This window comes from Lissotriton vulgaris, chromosome 9 (assembly GCF_964263255.1).
Source record: "Lissotriton vulgaris chromosome 9, aLisVul1.2, whole genome shotgun sequence".
Taxonomy (NCBI): domain Eukaryota; kingdom Metazoa; phylum Chordata; class Amphibia; order Caudata; family Salamandridae; genus Lissotriton; species Lissotriton vulgaris.
This window is the reverse complement of record NC_141697.1, coordinates 372,741,942-372,759,981: the sequence shown is the minus strand read 5'-3', so window position 1 is coordinate 372,759,981 and position 18,040 is coordinate 372,741,942. Positions and strand designations below refer to the sequence as shown.

General features: G+C 45.8%; 1 protein-coding gene across 1 annotated transcript in view; it reads right to left on the bottom strand.

Annotated features, from left to right (window-relative positions):
• The window catches only part of PAPOLA (poly(A) polymerase alpha), an 829,479-nt gene that overhangs the window by 552,466 nt on the left and 258,973 nt on the right, over window positions 1–18,040 (bottom strand). The window contains exon 12 of the mRNA XM_086937747.1: window positions 11,025–11,109. Within this exon, the coding sequence (XP_086793873.1) occupies window positions 11,025–11,109 (85 nt within the window). The remainder of the gene's footprint in view (window positions 1–11,024; window positions 11,110–18,040) is intronic.

Sequence of the window (18,040 nt, the reverse complement as noted above, 5' to 3'; positions counted from 1 at the left end):
GCAAGCTGCTGCATTGCTTTCTGTGGCCAAAAATGTGCTTTGGAGAAAGCTCTTGAGGAAAATAGTATTTGATTAATACTAGGAGCAGATGATACCCCAAAGAATGGATCCGATGCTGGATATTGCGGAAGGAGTAAATTCAAATCTCAACATCTTTACCTTGTTCATTCATCAACCCAATAACATTTACCATTCCTACCACTTTCATGGAGTATATGGAGTTTACCAAGCTATGATAACTAAGAGAAAAAGACTAATTCACATTTGGAGCGCTAGAGTCCTTACATAGTACTTTCAAAATAGAACTGTGGGATACCACATGTTATCAGTGCTGCCAACCATATGTTTCAGTTCCTAGTGGCAATATTCATCATGTATGTGTTGCATCTGCAAGAGCAGCATGTGGCTATAAAACGGGATTGAACTTCTGTCAGCACCAAATTTAGCCCTGGATAAATTCTGTTGGTGGATAGATTTATTTTTTCCTGGCACTGCATCTACTAAAAGGGTATCCACAGCTAGATGTGCAAACACAGAACGAAAAAAGACGTTAAGTCACTGTATGGTTAGAACCTCTTTAATAAGAAGATATGCTCAGACGTGAGTCCCAGGCTCTCCACATCACTGGAGTCAAGCTATCCAGGCTGAAGAAGGCTGATAGCCAGAAAGCAGTCCTTGGATGCTTGTTTTCGGTCTAGGAAAGACATGGCTTGGTAGTTCGGGCTGGACTGTTCCCATGAGGCACAGGGTCAAGGCTGATTTGCATATAGCCATTGTCTGACCTAGGGTGGTGTGGAGTGCAAAAAAACGATGGATTCAGGCCCGGATCTTTGTACTGGGGTGAATGTAAGACATTGTTCTGCATTCTGTCCATCAACTGTGTTTTTTGCAATTTTCACCCCGAGTGGGCTGGGTATGCTCAGACGTGAGTCCCAGGCTCTCCACATCACTGGAGTCAAGCTATCCAGGCTGAAGAAGGCTGATAGCCAGAAACCGGTCCTTGGATGCTTGATTCCAGTCTAGGAAAGACATGGCTTGGTAGTTCGGGCTGGACTGTTCCCACGAGGCACACGGTCAAGGCTGATTTGCATATAGCCATTGTCTGACCTAGGGTGGTGTGGAGTGCAAACAAACGATGGATTTAGTCCCAGATCTTTGAACTGGGGTGAATGTAAGACATTGTTCAGCATTCTGTCCATCAACTGTGTTTTTTGCAAAAAAACTGTGCCATAGGCTTGGAGAATTAAAAGTAAAAAATAAAGCAAAACAAGCCAAAATCAAGCAGGAAGAAATTGCTGAAATCCTCAGGGAGGGTGGCTAAGATTAAACATGGTTCGCATAACATAGGTTCAACTACAGGAGAACAAGGTAGTAGCGAAAACACGCACACTATCAGCAAAGAATTGGGATGGAGTTTTACTTCTGCCAAAAAGCTGTGAGTTAATTCCAAAAGTTAAGAAGAGAGGCTCAAAGAACAAGTAACTTCGGCAGAGCTAAGTATGGTGGACACTCTAAACACAGATTCCCCCCTTTAAAACCATGCCAGGCACCAGACTGCATCTGGAAACTTCTGAAACAGCTCTTGCGTGCTGTGAGAGGAATTACTGGTCCTCGCATCAACGCCAGACTGCCTTCAACAGCAACAACTACAAGCACAATAAAAGCCCCACTCCTGAATGTTGAAGTCTGTTTTCTTCCACATTCATTTTGCTCCCTCAGATGTGCAGCGACTAATAATTTGGTAAATAAACTGTGTGCATCACCAAACTTGGCACCTTATTAAAATCAAAGGAAGGCACCTCCACAGAATAGTTTTATGGACAGCCAGTGAGTAATATGGGATTATACACTGTATACAACAGAAAGATTTACCACAGATAAGTAACTTGTTCTTCTGATGAATACATCTAACCTCTCATTCCTCAACTTTTGAATCAATAAGAAAGAGGGACCAGCCACAATGAAGTGGGTCGGCGAAGTTGGCTCCAAACAAGAAAGTCCTGCAGGTACAAGTGCGCAAAATGGCCGTCCCTGCAGACCTGGGAACTGATGCAATAGTGCCTAGTGAAGGTGTGTTTAGACGCCCAAGTAGCCGCCTGGTAGATGTCCAACATCAGAACAACTGTAGCCAAGGCCACAGTAGTGGCCTGAAGTCTAGCCAAATGAACCCGAAAGGCTTCTTGGCCAATGAACAGCATAACTTGATACAAAGGGCAACCTGCTGCATTAAGGTCCTTTTTTAGACACCTTTCTTCACACCAGTGAATCCAACGAAAGGTCTTTCATACACCTAGTCCTTAGTCCCATCAGTGTAGAAACTGAGGACCTGTTTAGGATCCAGCCAGTGTAGTCGCTCCTTCTCAGAGGGATAGGGCGAGAGAAAAATGCAGGGAGTGAGATGGACTGCGCCAATGGAAGGGCAGCGCCACCTTTGGGAGAAGGGGTACCCTAGTCCTAAGCATCAATGTTCAGGAAATAAGGTAGCTTACAATAGCTCCACAGAAAGAACCATGGGCAGAAGGAATCGCAAAAAGAAAGTATTTATGAGTCAATTACTTCAACAAGAGTACCAGGATTTAAAAGGTGTGCACATGACTGCACATGAGAACAAATAGTTTCTTACCTGTCTGTGTAGTTTTGCAGCTTGAAGATCTTTCTGGATTCACTATGCTGTGCATTATTCCGCGGTCTTGTGGTTGGGTCCGGAACCGTAGTCTTTTTTTTTCCGTAGCCCAGGTTGGCATCGACGTCGCACCCTTTGGTGTATTTCCGGTGACGTCGGCACGCTTCCTGTGGAAGCACCCACTCTTGGGCGCCATCTTCGGATTCTTTTTTCTCGTGTTCATTCTGTTACCGAAGTAATGGCTATGTTCTAGTAAGTCATTCACCGCTTTAACCTTCAAGGTTTGTTTGTTTAAGTAGTTGTCCATGTTTTTAAACCCCCTTCCTCTCCAGCCTCATCTTTCTGGCGTTGGTGGGTGGGTTCGCTAGTGAATCCAGAAAGATCTTCAAGCTGCAAAACTACACCGACAGGTAAGAAACTTTTCGTTTTGCAGCGTGAATCTTTCTGGATTCACTATGCTGTGCATAGACTTTGTAGCGGTTTCTCATTTTTGTGGCGGCTGGGTGGAAGATGAGCGTTGGTTATTGAATATGTGTTGAAGCACCTTTTGTCTGACTTGTGCTTCCTTGTTCATCTGTATATCCACGCAGTAGTGCTTCGTGAACGTGTGCACTGAAGCCCATGTTGCAGCCAGGCATATGTCCTGAATGGGTGTGTTGGCCAGGAAAGCTATTGTAGCTCCCTTTTTCCTGGTAGAGTGGGCCCGTGTCCCCCGTGTCAGCTCTTCCCCTGCCTGTTTGTGGCAGAATTGTATAGTCTGTGCGATCTATCTCGCAATTGTTCCTTTAGTTACTGTCTTTCCCATGAAGCTCTTTGCGAAGGAAACAAAGAATTGCTTTGTTTTCCTGTGATCATTTGTCCTTTCAATGTAGTGCATGAAAGCCCTTCCGGCGTCTAGGGAGTGAAGAGCTCGTTCAGCGCTTGTTGTCTGTTTCTGGAAGAAACTTGGTATTTGTATAGTTTGGCATGAAGTGTGGGTCTGTTCTCATTACCACCCTATCATTGTGAATTTGGATGTAGGGTTCATGTAACGTTAACGCCTGAAGTTCGCTTACCCTACGCAGCGAGGTGATTGCTACCAGGAAAGCTGTTTTCATTGTTAGCCTCTCTAGGGATGCTTTGTGAATTGGTTCGAAAGGATGTTTCATCAGTTCTGTTAGCACCAGGTTAAGGTTCCATGCAGGTGGTGGCCCCCTCTTTGGAGGTGCAATCCTCTTTGCTCCTTCTAGGAGTCTTTTAACCACTTGTGAGGTGAAGAAACTCTTGCACGTCTCCCCTCTTGTGTAAGCGACTATCGCTGCTGAGTGAACTCTCAAGGAGGATGAGCTTAGTTTCTTGTCTAGTAGGTGCGTGAGGTACCTAAGCACCGTTAAGTCCCTTTGCATCTTATTGTGCAGCTTCTCTCTCCTGCACCATAGAGTGAATCTCTTCCATTTTGATACATAGCACTTTCGCGTGCTGGGCCTCCGTGCCTCCCGAAGTACCCTCAGGGTGCTCTCTGGTAGTTTCAGATATGCAAATTCTATGTCCTCAGGAGCCACGCTACCAGGCTCAGGCTCTCTGGCTCTGGGTGTAGCACCTGCCCGTTTTGATGGTGAGCAGGTCCTTTCTCCTTCCGAATCTTTGGGGTGCGCTCTGTGCCATCTCCATGATCTGTGAATACCATGTCTGCCTGGCCCACTGTGGTGCGACCACTATCAGTGTCATGTTGCTCGCTCTGCACTTGCTGAGGACCTTGTGCATCAGCGGTATCGGGGGAAAAGCGTAAGCAAATGTCCTCGACCAGTCTATCCATAGGGCATTCCCCAGGGACCCCTCCCCGGGCCGCCTGGATGCAAAGCTTCGGCATTTTGCATTTTGGCGTGTTGCAAATAGGTCCACCGACGGTGTCCCCCACCTGTCGAACAGCCTTTTCGTCTCCTGTGCATTGAGCTCCCATTCGTGGGTTGCCGATGTCTGTCTGCTGAGCCAATCTGCTTCTATGTTGTCCTTTCCTGGCAGATGAATGGCTAGCAGGTCTATGTTGAGAGTGATGGCCCAAGTCCATATCTCCTGCGCCAGCTTCGAAAGCGTGGCCGATTGTGTTCCACCCTGCTTGTTGATGTAGAACATCGCTGTAGTGTTGTCCGTCTGGATCAACACCCTCTGGTTGTACAGTTTTGTCTGGAAGGCTTTTATAGCAAGGAAAACGGTCTTCAACTCCAGGAAGTTGATGTGCTTTATCGCATCTGCTGGTGTCCACAGACCCCATACTTTGAGTTTCTCCATGTGAGCTCCCAATCCCTTCTGGGATGCATCTGTGGTGATGGTCACCGTTGGCGGCGTTAGAGGCTTTCCCCTTGTCAGGTTCTCCATGTTCCACCATGCCATTTCTTTCTGCACTGCGTGCGTTACAACCACTAGATCCTCCCAACGCCCTGTTGCTTGTGACTATTGCCCTTGTAACCACTCCTGCAAGGGTCTCATGTGCAACCGCACATTTGGCACTAGGTGAATGCATGATGCCATCATGCCCATGATCTTGCTCGCTGTTCTCACTGTCCGAGCTTGCCCCCTCTGGTAGAGCTTCGTCTCCTTCACCAGTGCAACTGACCTCTTCTCGCTTGGGAACACCTTGCTCTGTACGGTGTTGATCTAAGCTCCCAGGAAGATCTTTATTTGTTCTGGTTCCATTGAGGATTTCCCCCAGTGTATGAAGAATCCCAGATCCATCGGTGTTCTTGTCACTCTCTGTGCATGCTCCTTGCATATCTGGTAAGACCTTGCTTTTATCAGCCAGTCGTCCAGGTAAGGGTATACGTGTATGCCCTCCCTTCTTAGGTGTGCGGCGACTGGAGCTAGGCACTTTGTGAAGATCCTTGGCGCCGACTTTAGACCGAACGCTAGGGTTGTGAACTGATAGTGGTGTTCCCCTATGGCGAATCTGAGCAGATGTTTGTGACTTCTGTTCATTGGTATGTGTAGGTAGGCATCCTTTAGGTCTATGGTCACCATGAAGTCTCCTTTTTGCAATTGAGGGAGCACCTCTTGCAGGGAAGTCATTTTGAACTTTTGCGTTCTTATGAATTTGTTTAAGAACCTTAGGTCCAGGATGGGTCTCATTGTTTTGTCTACCTTTGGCACCAGAAAGTACGTAGAATACACCCCTCTGTTCCTTTCTCTGTAAGGTACTGGTTCTATGGCTTGTTTTTGCAGGATCTCTCCCACTTCCTTTTGGAGTAGCTGCAGCTCTTTCTTTGCTAGTTGCCTTCTCTTTGGCTTTCTGCTTGTTGGTGTCTTTTCCAGCTCTATGCAGTATCCAAACTGCATGATGTTTAGAACCCATTTGTCTGAACTTATTTTCTTCCACTCCTGGAAGTAATGTTTTAGTCTTCCTCCCACTGGTCTCACATGCCCGCAGGTACTTAGTGCACCTGACCCCTGCGTGCTGTCCTCGTGCCTCACCCTGGGAGTTCTTATTTGGGTGGGCACACGTTGGCTGACCAAGTCACTTGGTGGGGGGTTGCTGACCTCCCCTCCTATTCTGGCCCCATCCATTGCCTCTCACGCGAAAGGGCTGGCCCCTATGCTGGTATTGCCAGGACTGCTTTTGTTGGCCTTGCTGTGTTTGGTTCTCCGCCCGGTGGGATTGTTGGAACGCCTGGTGCGATGTTCCTGGCTGGTTCCCACCCCTGCCGTTGGGCCTTCGTGATGGGGTGCCTCTTTTGGACCCTCTGAACTGCAATGCCCCCATGGACCTTGCGGTTTCATTGTCCTTTTTTAATTGGCTGAGCTTTTCGTCTACTGGGGCCCCGAACAAGGTCTGTCCGTTGAACGGGGTGTTCAGTATGCTGTGTTGTACTTCTGGTTTGAAGTCTGACACCCTGAGCCAGGCTTGTTTTCTTTCTGTGATGCCCATCATTATGAACCTACTGGAGGTGTCCGCTCCGTCCAGAGCTGTCTTGATGCAAGAGTTTGCCACATTCTACCCTTCTTCGACTAGGTTTTCAGCTCTCTCTCTGAAATCCTGAGGCATATTTTTCATCAACTTGGCCAGTTCTTCCATGATTTGGTACTGATGTCTGTTTAGTAGTGCGTTGGAATTGGCCATTCGCCAGTGCATCGCAGCATTCCTCTCAATTCTTCTCTCAACCAAGTCCATCCTCTTGCTCTCCTTGTCTGGAGGTGGTCCTGAGGTAGTAGACACATTAGCCCTCTTCCTTGCTGTGGCAGCAATGATGGAGTCTGCTGAGACCGTGCCCTGGATATAGGCTGGGTCCTTGGAAGAATGTTTGTACTTTTCAGTACTTGGGGTGACAGCCTTGCATGAAGCCTTAAGGCTTCTTTCCCTTGTGCCATGACACTTTCTAGCATTGGCAGGTACTGGCTCTTGGTCTGTGTGGGGAGCAGTGTCTCGAGGAGAAAGTCAGCTTTCTGCTGCTCCCCCTCGAGTTTCACCTTGAAGACAGTCGCTGCATTCCTGATGACCGTGTTGTACACGCCAATGTCATCCGGCGGCGAAGTCCTCGAAGGATAAGTGTTGACGTTTTCTTCGGGACTCTCTGTGTCGACATCTTGCCAGTAGATCTCCTGACTTTCCGAGATGGCCGAACCCAGGAGCGTCCTGCGGTCGTCGTCCTCCTCATAGTAGTCGAAGGCCTCGTCTTCGTCCGGTTCGTCGAATGTTTCTACATTCTCCGACTGTTCCTCGACTTCATCCTCTTTCTCCTCGACCACCTCATGCACCTGTGGCTTGGGCTTCGTCTGGATTATGTAGTCCCATCCTGGCGTCGAAATCCTTCTTTCGTTGCAGGATGTTTAACATTTCAGCTTCGAGACGCCTCTTCTTCTTCGCCATTTCGGCAGCCAGATCTGCGTCTAATGGGTCGGCCGATCTCTTTGGAACCAATTTTCGGCGCCGAGCTTATCTTCGGCGTCGGCGCTGGGGCCTTTTTCGGGTCCTTCTCCCTCGGCGTCGGACTTTCATTTTCTGAGACGTTTTTCGACGGCTTTAGCTGTTCTTCAGCTCTCTGCGCCGGGGACTCCTTCTCAGAGGATCCGCGGGGCCTGGGTTTAGGTGCGGGCGCCGAAGCTTTCGGCGCTGTTGCTTTCGAGGATTTTCCCTCGATCTTTCGAGACTCTCGGGGCTTTAGGGGCCGTCGAGTCTCCTACCTTCTTTGGAATCTTCGTAATATCGGTCTATACGACTGTGTAGCCGTCGTCTTCGTCGGCGGCGTTGTTGTCTTCCCCGTTTGAAGATGGGCCCAGGTCTCGAAGGGATGGAGGCTGGCCCTTGCCCTGCATCGTGGCGTTGGCTACTCTCTGTCTCGCTCGAACTCTAAGAGTTTTCGTCGTAAAAATGGAGCAGGCTTTGCAGTCTGCTCTCGTGGTCTACTGGTAGGCAGAGGTTGCAAACCGGGTGCTGGTCCTTCTGTGCGTACTTGTGGTGGCAATTCGCGCAGAACTTGAAAGGAGTCTTGTACATCTCATGCGTTCAGGGGGCCCCCTGCGCTCGCATTCCTCGATGGAAAATCGAAGTTCTGGAACTTTCTTCCCTCTTTCGTCGATCTTCTTGATGATTTAGTCTCCTGAAGTCTTCTCCAATGTTTTTCGTCCAAAAACTGCGTCTTTTCTTCTTTTTCTCCAAAAATGTCTGGAGCCCTCTCGGGAACGATCCAGACCCAACCACGGAAAAAACAATCTGAAGATGGCGCCCAAGAGTGGGTGCTTCCACAGGAAGCGTGCTGACGTCACAGGAAATACACCAAAGGGTGGGACGTCGACGCCCACCTGGGCTATGAAAAAAAAAAAAGAAAAAAAAAGGACTACAATTCCGGACCCAACCGCAAGACCGCAGAATAATGCACAGCATAGTGAATCCAGAAAGATTCACGCTGCAAAACCAAATTAAGCTGCCAGGTCAGTAGCACACTAGTGCAGTCAACCTGTGGAGAAGTGCGGCTCAATGGTTAGAGCAGGCAGACCTTGATGCAGAGCTCCGGCCAGGGGCCAGGGTTCGATTCCCGCCTCGGCGGGTCTTGGGCTCATAAATTCCTCTGACCTGTTATTTTCGCCTTAGTGCCTATTCTAATCATGGTTCCCACGCTGCAACTCTGCGCAATAGCTTGCTTAGTCTCCACAACGGCCCCCACAGCACCGGGGATGTCTGGTTTCGCCATGGGGGTGCCCAGGAGTGGACACTTCACACGGAAAACCAGGAAGGGTCCCCTTGCGGTATTCGTACAAGCCCCGGGAGACCCGCTGCGGGTAGCTGTGCGCTATACAAGTACAAAGACGACAAAGACAACCTTATTACCAAAAAGCCTGGCTCCACTGAATGGAATATACATCTATGCAGGGTGGACATCACAGGAAAAGCCAGCAGCGTGCATCCACTTGTGGCAAAGAAAACCCATGCTGGTGTCCATGAAGCAAGCAACACAATCTGGTGTTGAAGCTACAGCAAAGCACAAACATTGTCACATGCCATATATCCGGCAATTTGTGCAAAGAAATTCCTGAAATCCTCAGAAACGGCAGGCAAGGTTTCACGCACAATGCATGTCCCTAAGAGTATAATGGCCTGTTGTATTAACAAATTAAGATCAAAACATGAAGACCAAAAGCAAGATCTGCAAGAATCAATCCATTTTGGACACCCCAACAGACAGCGATGGGAAAGGCATTAGTAATAACAGTTAGTGAAAACCTGCCCCACTAAGCTTCCCAGAGTCTGCGCTGAATCAAGAATGTGCAATCCTTGAGAGGTGGCCTATGGAGATTTGAAAATGGGCATCTCTCTAGGGGAACAGAACAAGATTTAGACCATGATGCATGCATACTCATTTAATGAGAACAAGACTCAGGAGAAAACGGTCCTGGATAAAAAATATTCATCAATAAATTACATTTAAGATACACTGTAATGACCTGCAAATCAAAAACATCTATGGCCCTGACAACGCCACCACAAAAGAGGCACTGTCCTCAGTGGGAGCAGGAGAAGCTGCAAGGCACTAAAATTCTGCGCATCTATAAACAAGGTTTCATCAGTGCAATAAAATTCGAGAGGGTCTGCCTCTCTATGGTCAGAGGGTACTGGGTCAAGCCCCTGGACTGTGTCAGAGTCTGAGAGAAACAACATTCAAATTCTGTTAATATCAGTATCAAGGTACAGGGAAAACAAAGGAATCATCCAAAACCATATAGTAGGCTTTTATTATCTCACTGCTAGAAGGACAGAATTGCATCAATGTCTGCTTCCGATGAGCTTCTGCCGAGTCTGGAACTAAAGAAGCTGGTGCCGAACCAGTAGTATCCATAGCAGAAAGGACAAAGCATGGGCTGTGGCTAGCTTTGGGCGGGAGTGAAGTCAAATAGAACTGGGCAGGGGAACCGCCAGCAAGATTCTGACTGAGACCCCAAGTGAATCATGGGGCCTGAAGGTGTGCCAGAAGGAACAAGAAATACCTTTACCTGCAGCAAGGCTTCTTTGAAGGTGTCAATATTCTCCAGATTTGATGATGGCCCATGACACTTGTTTGACAACTGAACTGGGTTGGAGTCAGAGGATGCAGGCATAATAACCATGGAGCAATGAATGCAAGATTTCTCACTGAAATGTGATTTACCGGGAGGGATCGAATATCGCTTGAATATAGGGTCCTTGCATCTCATTTGTCGGTTTGCCTCATTTTTGACTTATCAACCAATGGCGCTTAAGACCAAGACCTTAAGAGAACACAAGGAATCCAAGCGGGACAGACCTCTGCAGGTTTGATTACGTAGAATTTGGCTTTGTACTCTCTGACTGCTTTTGGGTGTACCAGGAAGCATTTACATCAGGTCACACCTGGTGCAGCGATACCAGTGGATCCATGACAGACATCTGCTTCCTGTTGTCAAAGCAGGCCTTGAATGCTAGCCTGGGAGGGAGACATCCCTAGCACAGTATTTTTAAAGGTTTCAGTAAAATGAAAGCAGAGATCCGGATCTACGTTGAAGGGTGAAGAAAAACAGGAAACCAAGTCAGAGCAAATGGAGAGGGGATGCTCTCATTCGGCTTTATGTCCAGAGGTAGAGTGGAGTTCAAGTTACCTGTTAACTGTTGTCATGAAGGAGCTGTTCCTGAGAATCTGGCACCTGAGAGGATTCAAAATGTGAATAATCCGCAGCTAGAAGTATCCATGAGAATGACACAGTTATTCACAACAAAGTTTCAACTGTATTTTGTGCTGAAGATTTTACCAAACTAAATTGTAATCCATGGAATCGAAATGATTGCAGATAACCCCCCTCACCCACCTCCACCCCCAAAAAGAAAAAAAGAACTGTACGCAACGCATACTGTATCAAGAGAGTTTTTATTACAGAAATTAACAAACCCTCACAAAACCAGACAGGCATGATATGAAATACATACTTGTACTTCTGAAAGAAGTTTGGAGCTTCAAAAAGCTTGGACCACTCTGCTTTACCCAACAAAATTTCATCTGTAATTGCCAGACCTGTGTTAGAAAACAAATACAAAATTGTTAAGCATTGCCAATTGTACCTCTATTGCAAGGAATTACCTTCCAACAAATTCAAACTTTCCTAAAACCAGGATCAAATTTTTACATAGAAAGATTACCTGTAATCTGATCTATTTCACAGGACTCAATAATTAAGTCATGAGTATTGAACTGTCCCGCCGATGTGCGGGATCCGGGAGCATATTTTTTAAAAATGTACACTTTTTTCTGAAAAAGACAGATTTTTATGTGAAAGTAAAACAAATTTGGCAAGCTGCTGAATGATATGCTAGTCAATTTCTGTTAAATAGCCTTTAAGAAGTACTTCCATTTTTAAAAGTCTCTAAATGATTGTGACAAAAAAAACTTTCACTAAAAGAACTTTTAAAAGAAAAGTAAAAGTGAGGAGTGGTGGGGCAATGCAGCAGGACAGGCTGCAGCCTAGTAAGACTGCAAAAATTTCACTTTTCCTTTAATGTACATACCCCCAGTATCCCATCATGCACTGTCAGTGACTTGCTCCAGTTCTTTCTGATTTGGGTTGGAATCCTATGTGTTCTTCGTTTCTATGCTTTCACCAGGGAGGATGGAAGGTTGCTTATGATTTCTATGTGAATTCCAAAGAGTAAGAAAAAGATTACAGGTCAGCAACTTCACCGTTGCCTTCAGAGGATTTTCATTGACTGGTTAAAATAGTAAGCCCAGCGAATTCAAGGGACTGAAAGAAGGAAAACATATCTAGTTCTAATCAAAAGGGTTTCTTCAAATATGGTTGCCTAACTGGAGTATCTGCTATGGATTCTGAATCTGGGCAACAGTGTTTTGTGAAAGTATGGACTGAGCACTAAGCAGTTGCCTGATAAATCTCGGATATAGGGATATTTCTTAGCAAAACCAACAGTATCTTCTATACCAGATAGAATGAGCCTTGAGTTTAAGACAAAGCAAGAAAGTATGCGCCTTATTAAATACAAGATTCAATCATGCGTAAATGGACTGCTTTGAGATGAATAAGCCTGTTCATACAGGTCCACAGTTTACAAACAGAGACTTACCTACACCAGTCTTTCGTTTTATTACATTAAAGCTTAAGATTCCTGCTAGCATCCAAAGCGTGAAAGGACCTTTTAGCAGGAGTAGAAGATTCTTAAAAATGTAGAAAGAGAAATAGTCTGACTAATATGACAATCAGAGCCCACTTTCAGTAGAAAAGATATTACAGTTATACCACGTTTTCCCTTTGGAAAACCTAGCAGGGCTCTTGAGAACATAAAGCCTGAATTTTACCAACTCTGCTTTCAGACGTGCTTGTCAATAAGAAAGCAGCTCTATACAAAATGTGCTGTACTGAGGCTGTGTGAAAAAATATTCAAAAGAGGTACAGACACAGTCTTGTAAAAACACATTGAGTTCCTAAGGAAGGGAAGGTTCAGAAACTGGTTGTAACATCCTTTTAATGCCTTTTAAAAATAATTTAGTAAAGTGGAGTGTGAAGAAAGACATTTATTAAAGACATTTGCTGTAGGCTGTACTAGCAGCAAGGCGAATATTTAAAAAGGTGAACAACAAGTCTGTTATAGCTAATGAAGCACGCCTGCCTCCTGACAGGTCATAGCATCAATGTTTTTTTCAATAACCATACTCAGAGTCTCTTCCACTTTGAAGAGTAAGAATCTCCAGTGGATGGACATTAGCTTGTTTTAAAATCTCATTACAGCCTTGAAGAAGATTTAGAAGTCCTTAATGAAAGAGTTCAGAAGCCTTACCGTGAAATTCTAGCATGGCAATTTGGGGTGCAAAATCTGGTCCCCGATCTTATATAGTAGATAGAGTCTGCAAAATAACTTCATGTGTCGGTGCTGTGAGAGATGAAAGTTGGTGAACTACCACTTGTGTGGCCATGCAGGTGCTATCTAGAGCCTTGTTTGACGGTTGATAATGGAATCAAGGATATCAGCAGAAATTCATGAAGATGCTGCCATGACCAGTCATTCAAAAATACATCACCCTTAGTTCCAGGGTTGGTAGCACCTGGGGGCAAAGTCTAGAAATTTCCCATTACCTGCATCAGTGAACTGATCTAGTTGCAGATACTCTCATGCATGGACGAAGCACAGCACTCCACAGTTAATGGCCTACTCCTGGTTGTCTTAGATAATTCTGGTGAATTAATCTGCTTCTGTTTTATGGAAACCCAGAATTTGAATTGCAATGATTGTTTTTAAACTGACTTTATTGGAAATTGCCTTACAATGTATACATCTTCCATTTAAGAATTGCAATAGACATGTAGCCAGATCAATTAAGCTTCTGTTCTATGCATATTCAGTTAGAAACAATAAGAGTAATCAGATTCCTGATAGGTATCAACTAGCATGAAGCTTCATGAGGACAAGGACGTATCCCCTCCATTCTCCAGACAACATACAACCGCCCATTGGTTGTATCTCCCTATCCCTGCCCCCCCCCACCCCCCCCCCCCCCCCACCCCCTCCAGTCATGCCCCTGTCTACTTCGGACTCCTTAGAAACCAGAAGCCACCTCATTTCTGTACAGATGGTGCTATCTGAATATGTGGTGCCAACTAAACCCCAGGGTTGTGCTATGAACTCATAAGTCATCTCCCCAGGGAATTCCAATATCCATTACTATTACAGTTGATGGGGGTTACCCGACAACTCTTCAGGGGAAGGTAAGTCCGGTTGCTGGAATTAATCTACAAACGCCTTCCAAGCACTGGCTACTTCCATCAACCTGAGGCCTCTTGGCTTCCCAAAACAGCACCTCACTTTCATAACCAGCTTATCTCAGCAACTCTTTTTCCAGACCCCAACTTGAAGATCCTGAGGTGAACTGCAACGATGCTGGTCTCTTGCTATTAGCAACTAACAAATCAATGCGCTTTGCGAGACAGTCTGGATATGGTCCCTCCTTGCTTAACTGGTTAATACATAGGTGTTGTATTGTCAGTTTGAACAAACAACTAGTTTGTTACCATTGCAGCAACAAAAACTTTGAAAGTCAAGTTAATTACTTAACTTCAGCAGGTTGATATAATACAGAATCTTTGTGTGGACCCTGTACCTCCAACTCATACATTATCCATACAATCTCCCCACCCATTGAGACAGGCAGTAGTTACAATTGTCCAAGTTGAAATGTATTGATGTAATGGAAAATCCTTTGAGTAAATGTTCGACCTTGCAGCACAACAGTAGTAAATAAATTGCATCGGGAGTAAGTTAGTTTGCAATCAACTGAGTATTGGCATCGCTAACCTCCCGAGCACTGCTAGAGGTGACTCATGAGAAGATGAGTGAGGTGCTAGAAAGATACAGAAGGCCTGCGATTCGAAGATGTCTGCTATACCATTACTTGTGATGGCTTCAGAAGATTGACAGTTAACAGTCTCTCCTTTAACTTATGGGGGGCAGGGAGGTATTAGTGTGACTGCTTTCAGCGACTCCTGTAAATATGGTGTCGCAGGCGTAGGATTTTGGACTCCTAAAACTTTGTTTTCCTTGACTATTGTTTTATTTTTAAGGTGACATTCAGGGGTTAAAGGTTTCCGAACAGCGTCCTCCTCATTATTCAGGTGTTCCAGGAAAGAGACCACTGGGATGGCAATTTGCCCCTCAAAGGGAAGAAGAAAGTATAGTTTCTTACCTGTCAGTGTAGTTTTGCAGCTTGAAGACTTTCTGGATTCACTATGCTGTGCATTATTCCACCATCTAGCGTTTGGGTCCCGAATTGTAGTCTTTTTTTTCTCTTTTTTTTCCGTGGCCCAAGTAGGCATCGATATACCACCATTTGGTGTCCTTTATGATGTTGACACGCTTCCTCCGGAAGCTCCCATCTTAGGTCGCCATCTTTGGATTCTTTCTTCTTGTCTTGTGGTACTCTTGTTTTTCCTCTTATCTTTTAAAGTCTTTCTCCAGTTTTAACACCTTTCCTCTTGTCTCATCTTTCTGGCGGAGGAGGGTGGTTTTGCTAGTGAATCCAGAAAGTCTTCAAGCTGCAAAACTACACCGACCGGTAAGAAACTATACGTTTTGCAGCACAAATCTTTCTGGATATACTAAGCTGTGCCTAGACTTTGTAGCGGTTTGTCCTTATTGTGGTGGCTGGGTGGAAGAAGAGCTTTGGTTACTGAATATGTGTTGTAAGACCTTCTGTCCCACTAGCGCTTCTTTGTTCATTTGGATATCTACACAATAGTGCTTAGTGAACGTGTGCACTGAAGACCATGTTGCAGCTTGGCAAATGTCTTGAATTGATGTGTTAGCTAGAAATGCAATTGTTACTCCTTTCTTCCTTGAGTGAGCATGAGCTAAACCTTGTAACAGCTGTACTGCTTGTTTGTGGCATAGTTGTATGGTTTGTGCAATCCACCATGCAATGGTATTTTTGGTAACTGGTCGTCACAAAAAACTGCTGGCAAAGGAAACATAGAACTGCTTTGTCTTTCTGCACTCCTTTGTCCTTTCTATATAGCGCATTACAGCCCTCCTGGCGTCCAGTGTGTGTAGCACCCTTTCTGTGCTTGTGGTTGGTTTTTGGAAAAAACTAGGTATTTGGATAGTTTGGTTGGTGTGGAACCAAGACACCACCTTTGGCATGAAGAATGGGTCCTTTCTCATTACAATCCTATTGTTGTGTATTTGCAGGTATGGCTCTTGAAGTGTTAGCGCATGCAGCTCACTTACTATTCGTAGTGATGTGATAGCCACTAAGAAGGCTGTCTTTAGTGTGAGCATGTGCAGTGTAGCCTTGTGAATAGGCTCAAATGGTGCCTTCATCAATTGAGTTAGCACTACGTTGAGGTTCCATCCTGGTGCTGGCATTCTGTTTGGAGGTGCGATTCTCTTTGCTCCTTCTAGAAATCTTTTTCTTAGTTGGGAGGTGAGGAAACTTTTCCCTGCATCTCCTCTTGTGTAAGCCACTATCGCTGCTAAGTGCACCCTTAGGGATGTGTAGCTTAGTTCCTTTGTAGTAGATGTGTTAAGTATTTTAGTACTGTTGATTCCTTTGTGATTTTCCTTTGCAGTTTCTCCCTAATGCACCCTTCGGAGAATGGTTTCCACTTTGCTACGTAGCACTTTCTTGTGGTAGGTCTTCTTGCCTCCCTGAGCACTGCCGTTGTGCTTGCTGGTAGTTTGAGGTGTGCAAATTCTAGGTCTTCAGGAGACATGCAGCTAGGCTGAGGCTCTGGGTGTAGCACCCTTCCGTTTTGCATTGTTAACAGGTCCCTTCTTGGACATCTGTGTGCTGGTGCTTGCGCCATTTCCACTATTTGTGAGAACCTGGACTGTCTGGCCCACTGAGGTGCTATTAGTATCAGTGACATGCAGCTGGCCCTGCATTTGCTGAGTACCCTGTGTATCAGTGGTATCTGAGGGGAAAGCGTATGCAAAGGTTGATAACGAAGCCAAATACTACGCTGGTCTCCTTTTAGAGGAGCTCTTGGATTGGACAGCAGAAAATGCAATAATCCCTATCACCCAGACAGGATTCCGCAAACAAATGGGTACAACATCAAACATGTTGGCCCTCTCGCTCCTCATCGATGCCACAAAGACAGCCAATCTGCCCCTGTACGTATGCTTCATCGACTTTACCTCAGCGTTTGACACCGTCAACAGAAACTTATTATGGTCAAAGCTGGAAGAAAGGAACATCCATCAGGCCTTCTCACCCAGCTGATCTTACTACACACGGACACATGGGTCCAAGTCAAGCTGGGGCCAGGAGATCTCCTGTCCAGAAAAATAATGACGACAAACGGCTTAAAACAAGGCTGTGTGCTAGCGCCAACATTATTCAACATCTTCATGTCTGACCTTGCAGAGCAGCTGGATGAAAGTAACTCATGCCCCAAGCACAGGCGGTCTTACTCTCTCCAACTTAATGTATGCTGATGATATTGTCCTAATTAGCAGAACACCAATAGGGCAACAACATCTGATCAGCACTGCGTAAAAGTACTCAACAGACAACAGCTTAAGCATCAACCTCTTATAAACCAAAATAATGAGGATAAATGATAAAACATCAACTGCAGGGTTTCGCTGGCACATGGGAGGGACCACACTGGAAACAGTGGAGGAGTACAGGTACCTGGGGGTAATTCTTGACAGAAAGGGCTCATTCCAACAGCAAAAGGATGCAATAAAACGGAGGGGTATTAGCATAGGGATTGCACTAAGGAGCCTCAAAACGAAAGCAGTCGGCCGAAGCTTCACCCCTGCTTCAAGTGCTTCAGGCAAAATTAACATCGGCCTTAACATACGGAAGCGAATGCCTCCGAGGAAGGGACGCCCAGCAATTGAACAGCACAATAGCGAAGGCCATGAGAAGGATTTTCAGCCTGCCCAACTACACCTCTCAGGCACAAATAAGGCTGGAATTCGGCCTGAGAAACCAAACGATGGAGCGAATGGGTGCCTACGTCAAAAGGTGGCACAAGATCCAGAGAGGAGAAGCCGTAAGCCTAAATCACTATCTATGGAAGGAGATGGAATGTAAGAGCAATAGTGCGGCTGCGAAATACCTAAAGCACTCAAACTCCTTGTGCCTACAAGAAGCTTGGAAGCTGAGTGGATCTCACAACACTTTTAAACAGCTAGTCAACAAATCAGTCAGATCCATCTCGTTAATCGAGGATAAAGCAAGTCTAGCAATCCGGGCCCGTGGCTGGACAGTCATCCAAAGCTACACAAGCAGCCTCTGCCAAAGCTATTTAGGAGTTGGGTTCACTAGGCGCACAAAGGAGAAGTTCATACGTTTACAGCTGGGCCAACTTCCAGCACAAAACCATCTCCCCCCATGGAAAAGGCCCCAAGAAACAATCAATTGCCGAATATGTGGGAACACCAAAGAAGACATCCTGCACCCAATATGTACCTGCAAAGGTCTGGACACAGAG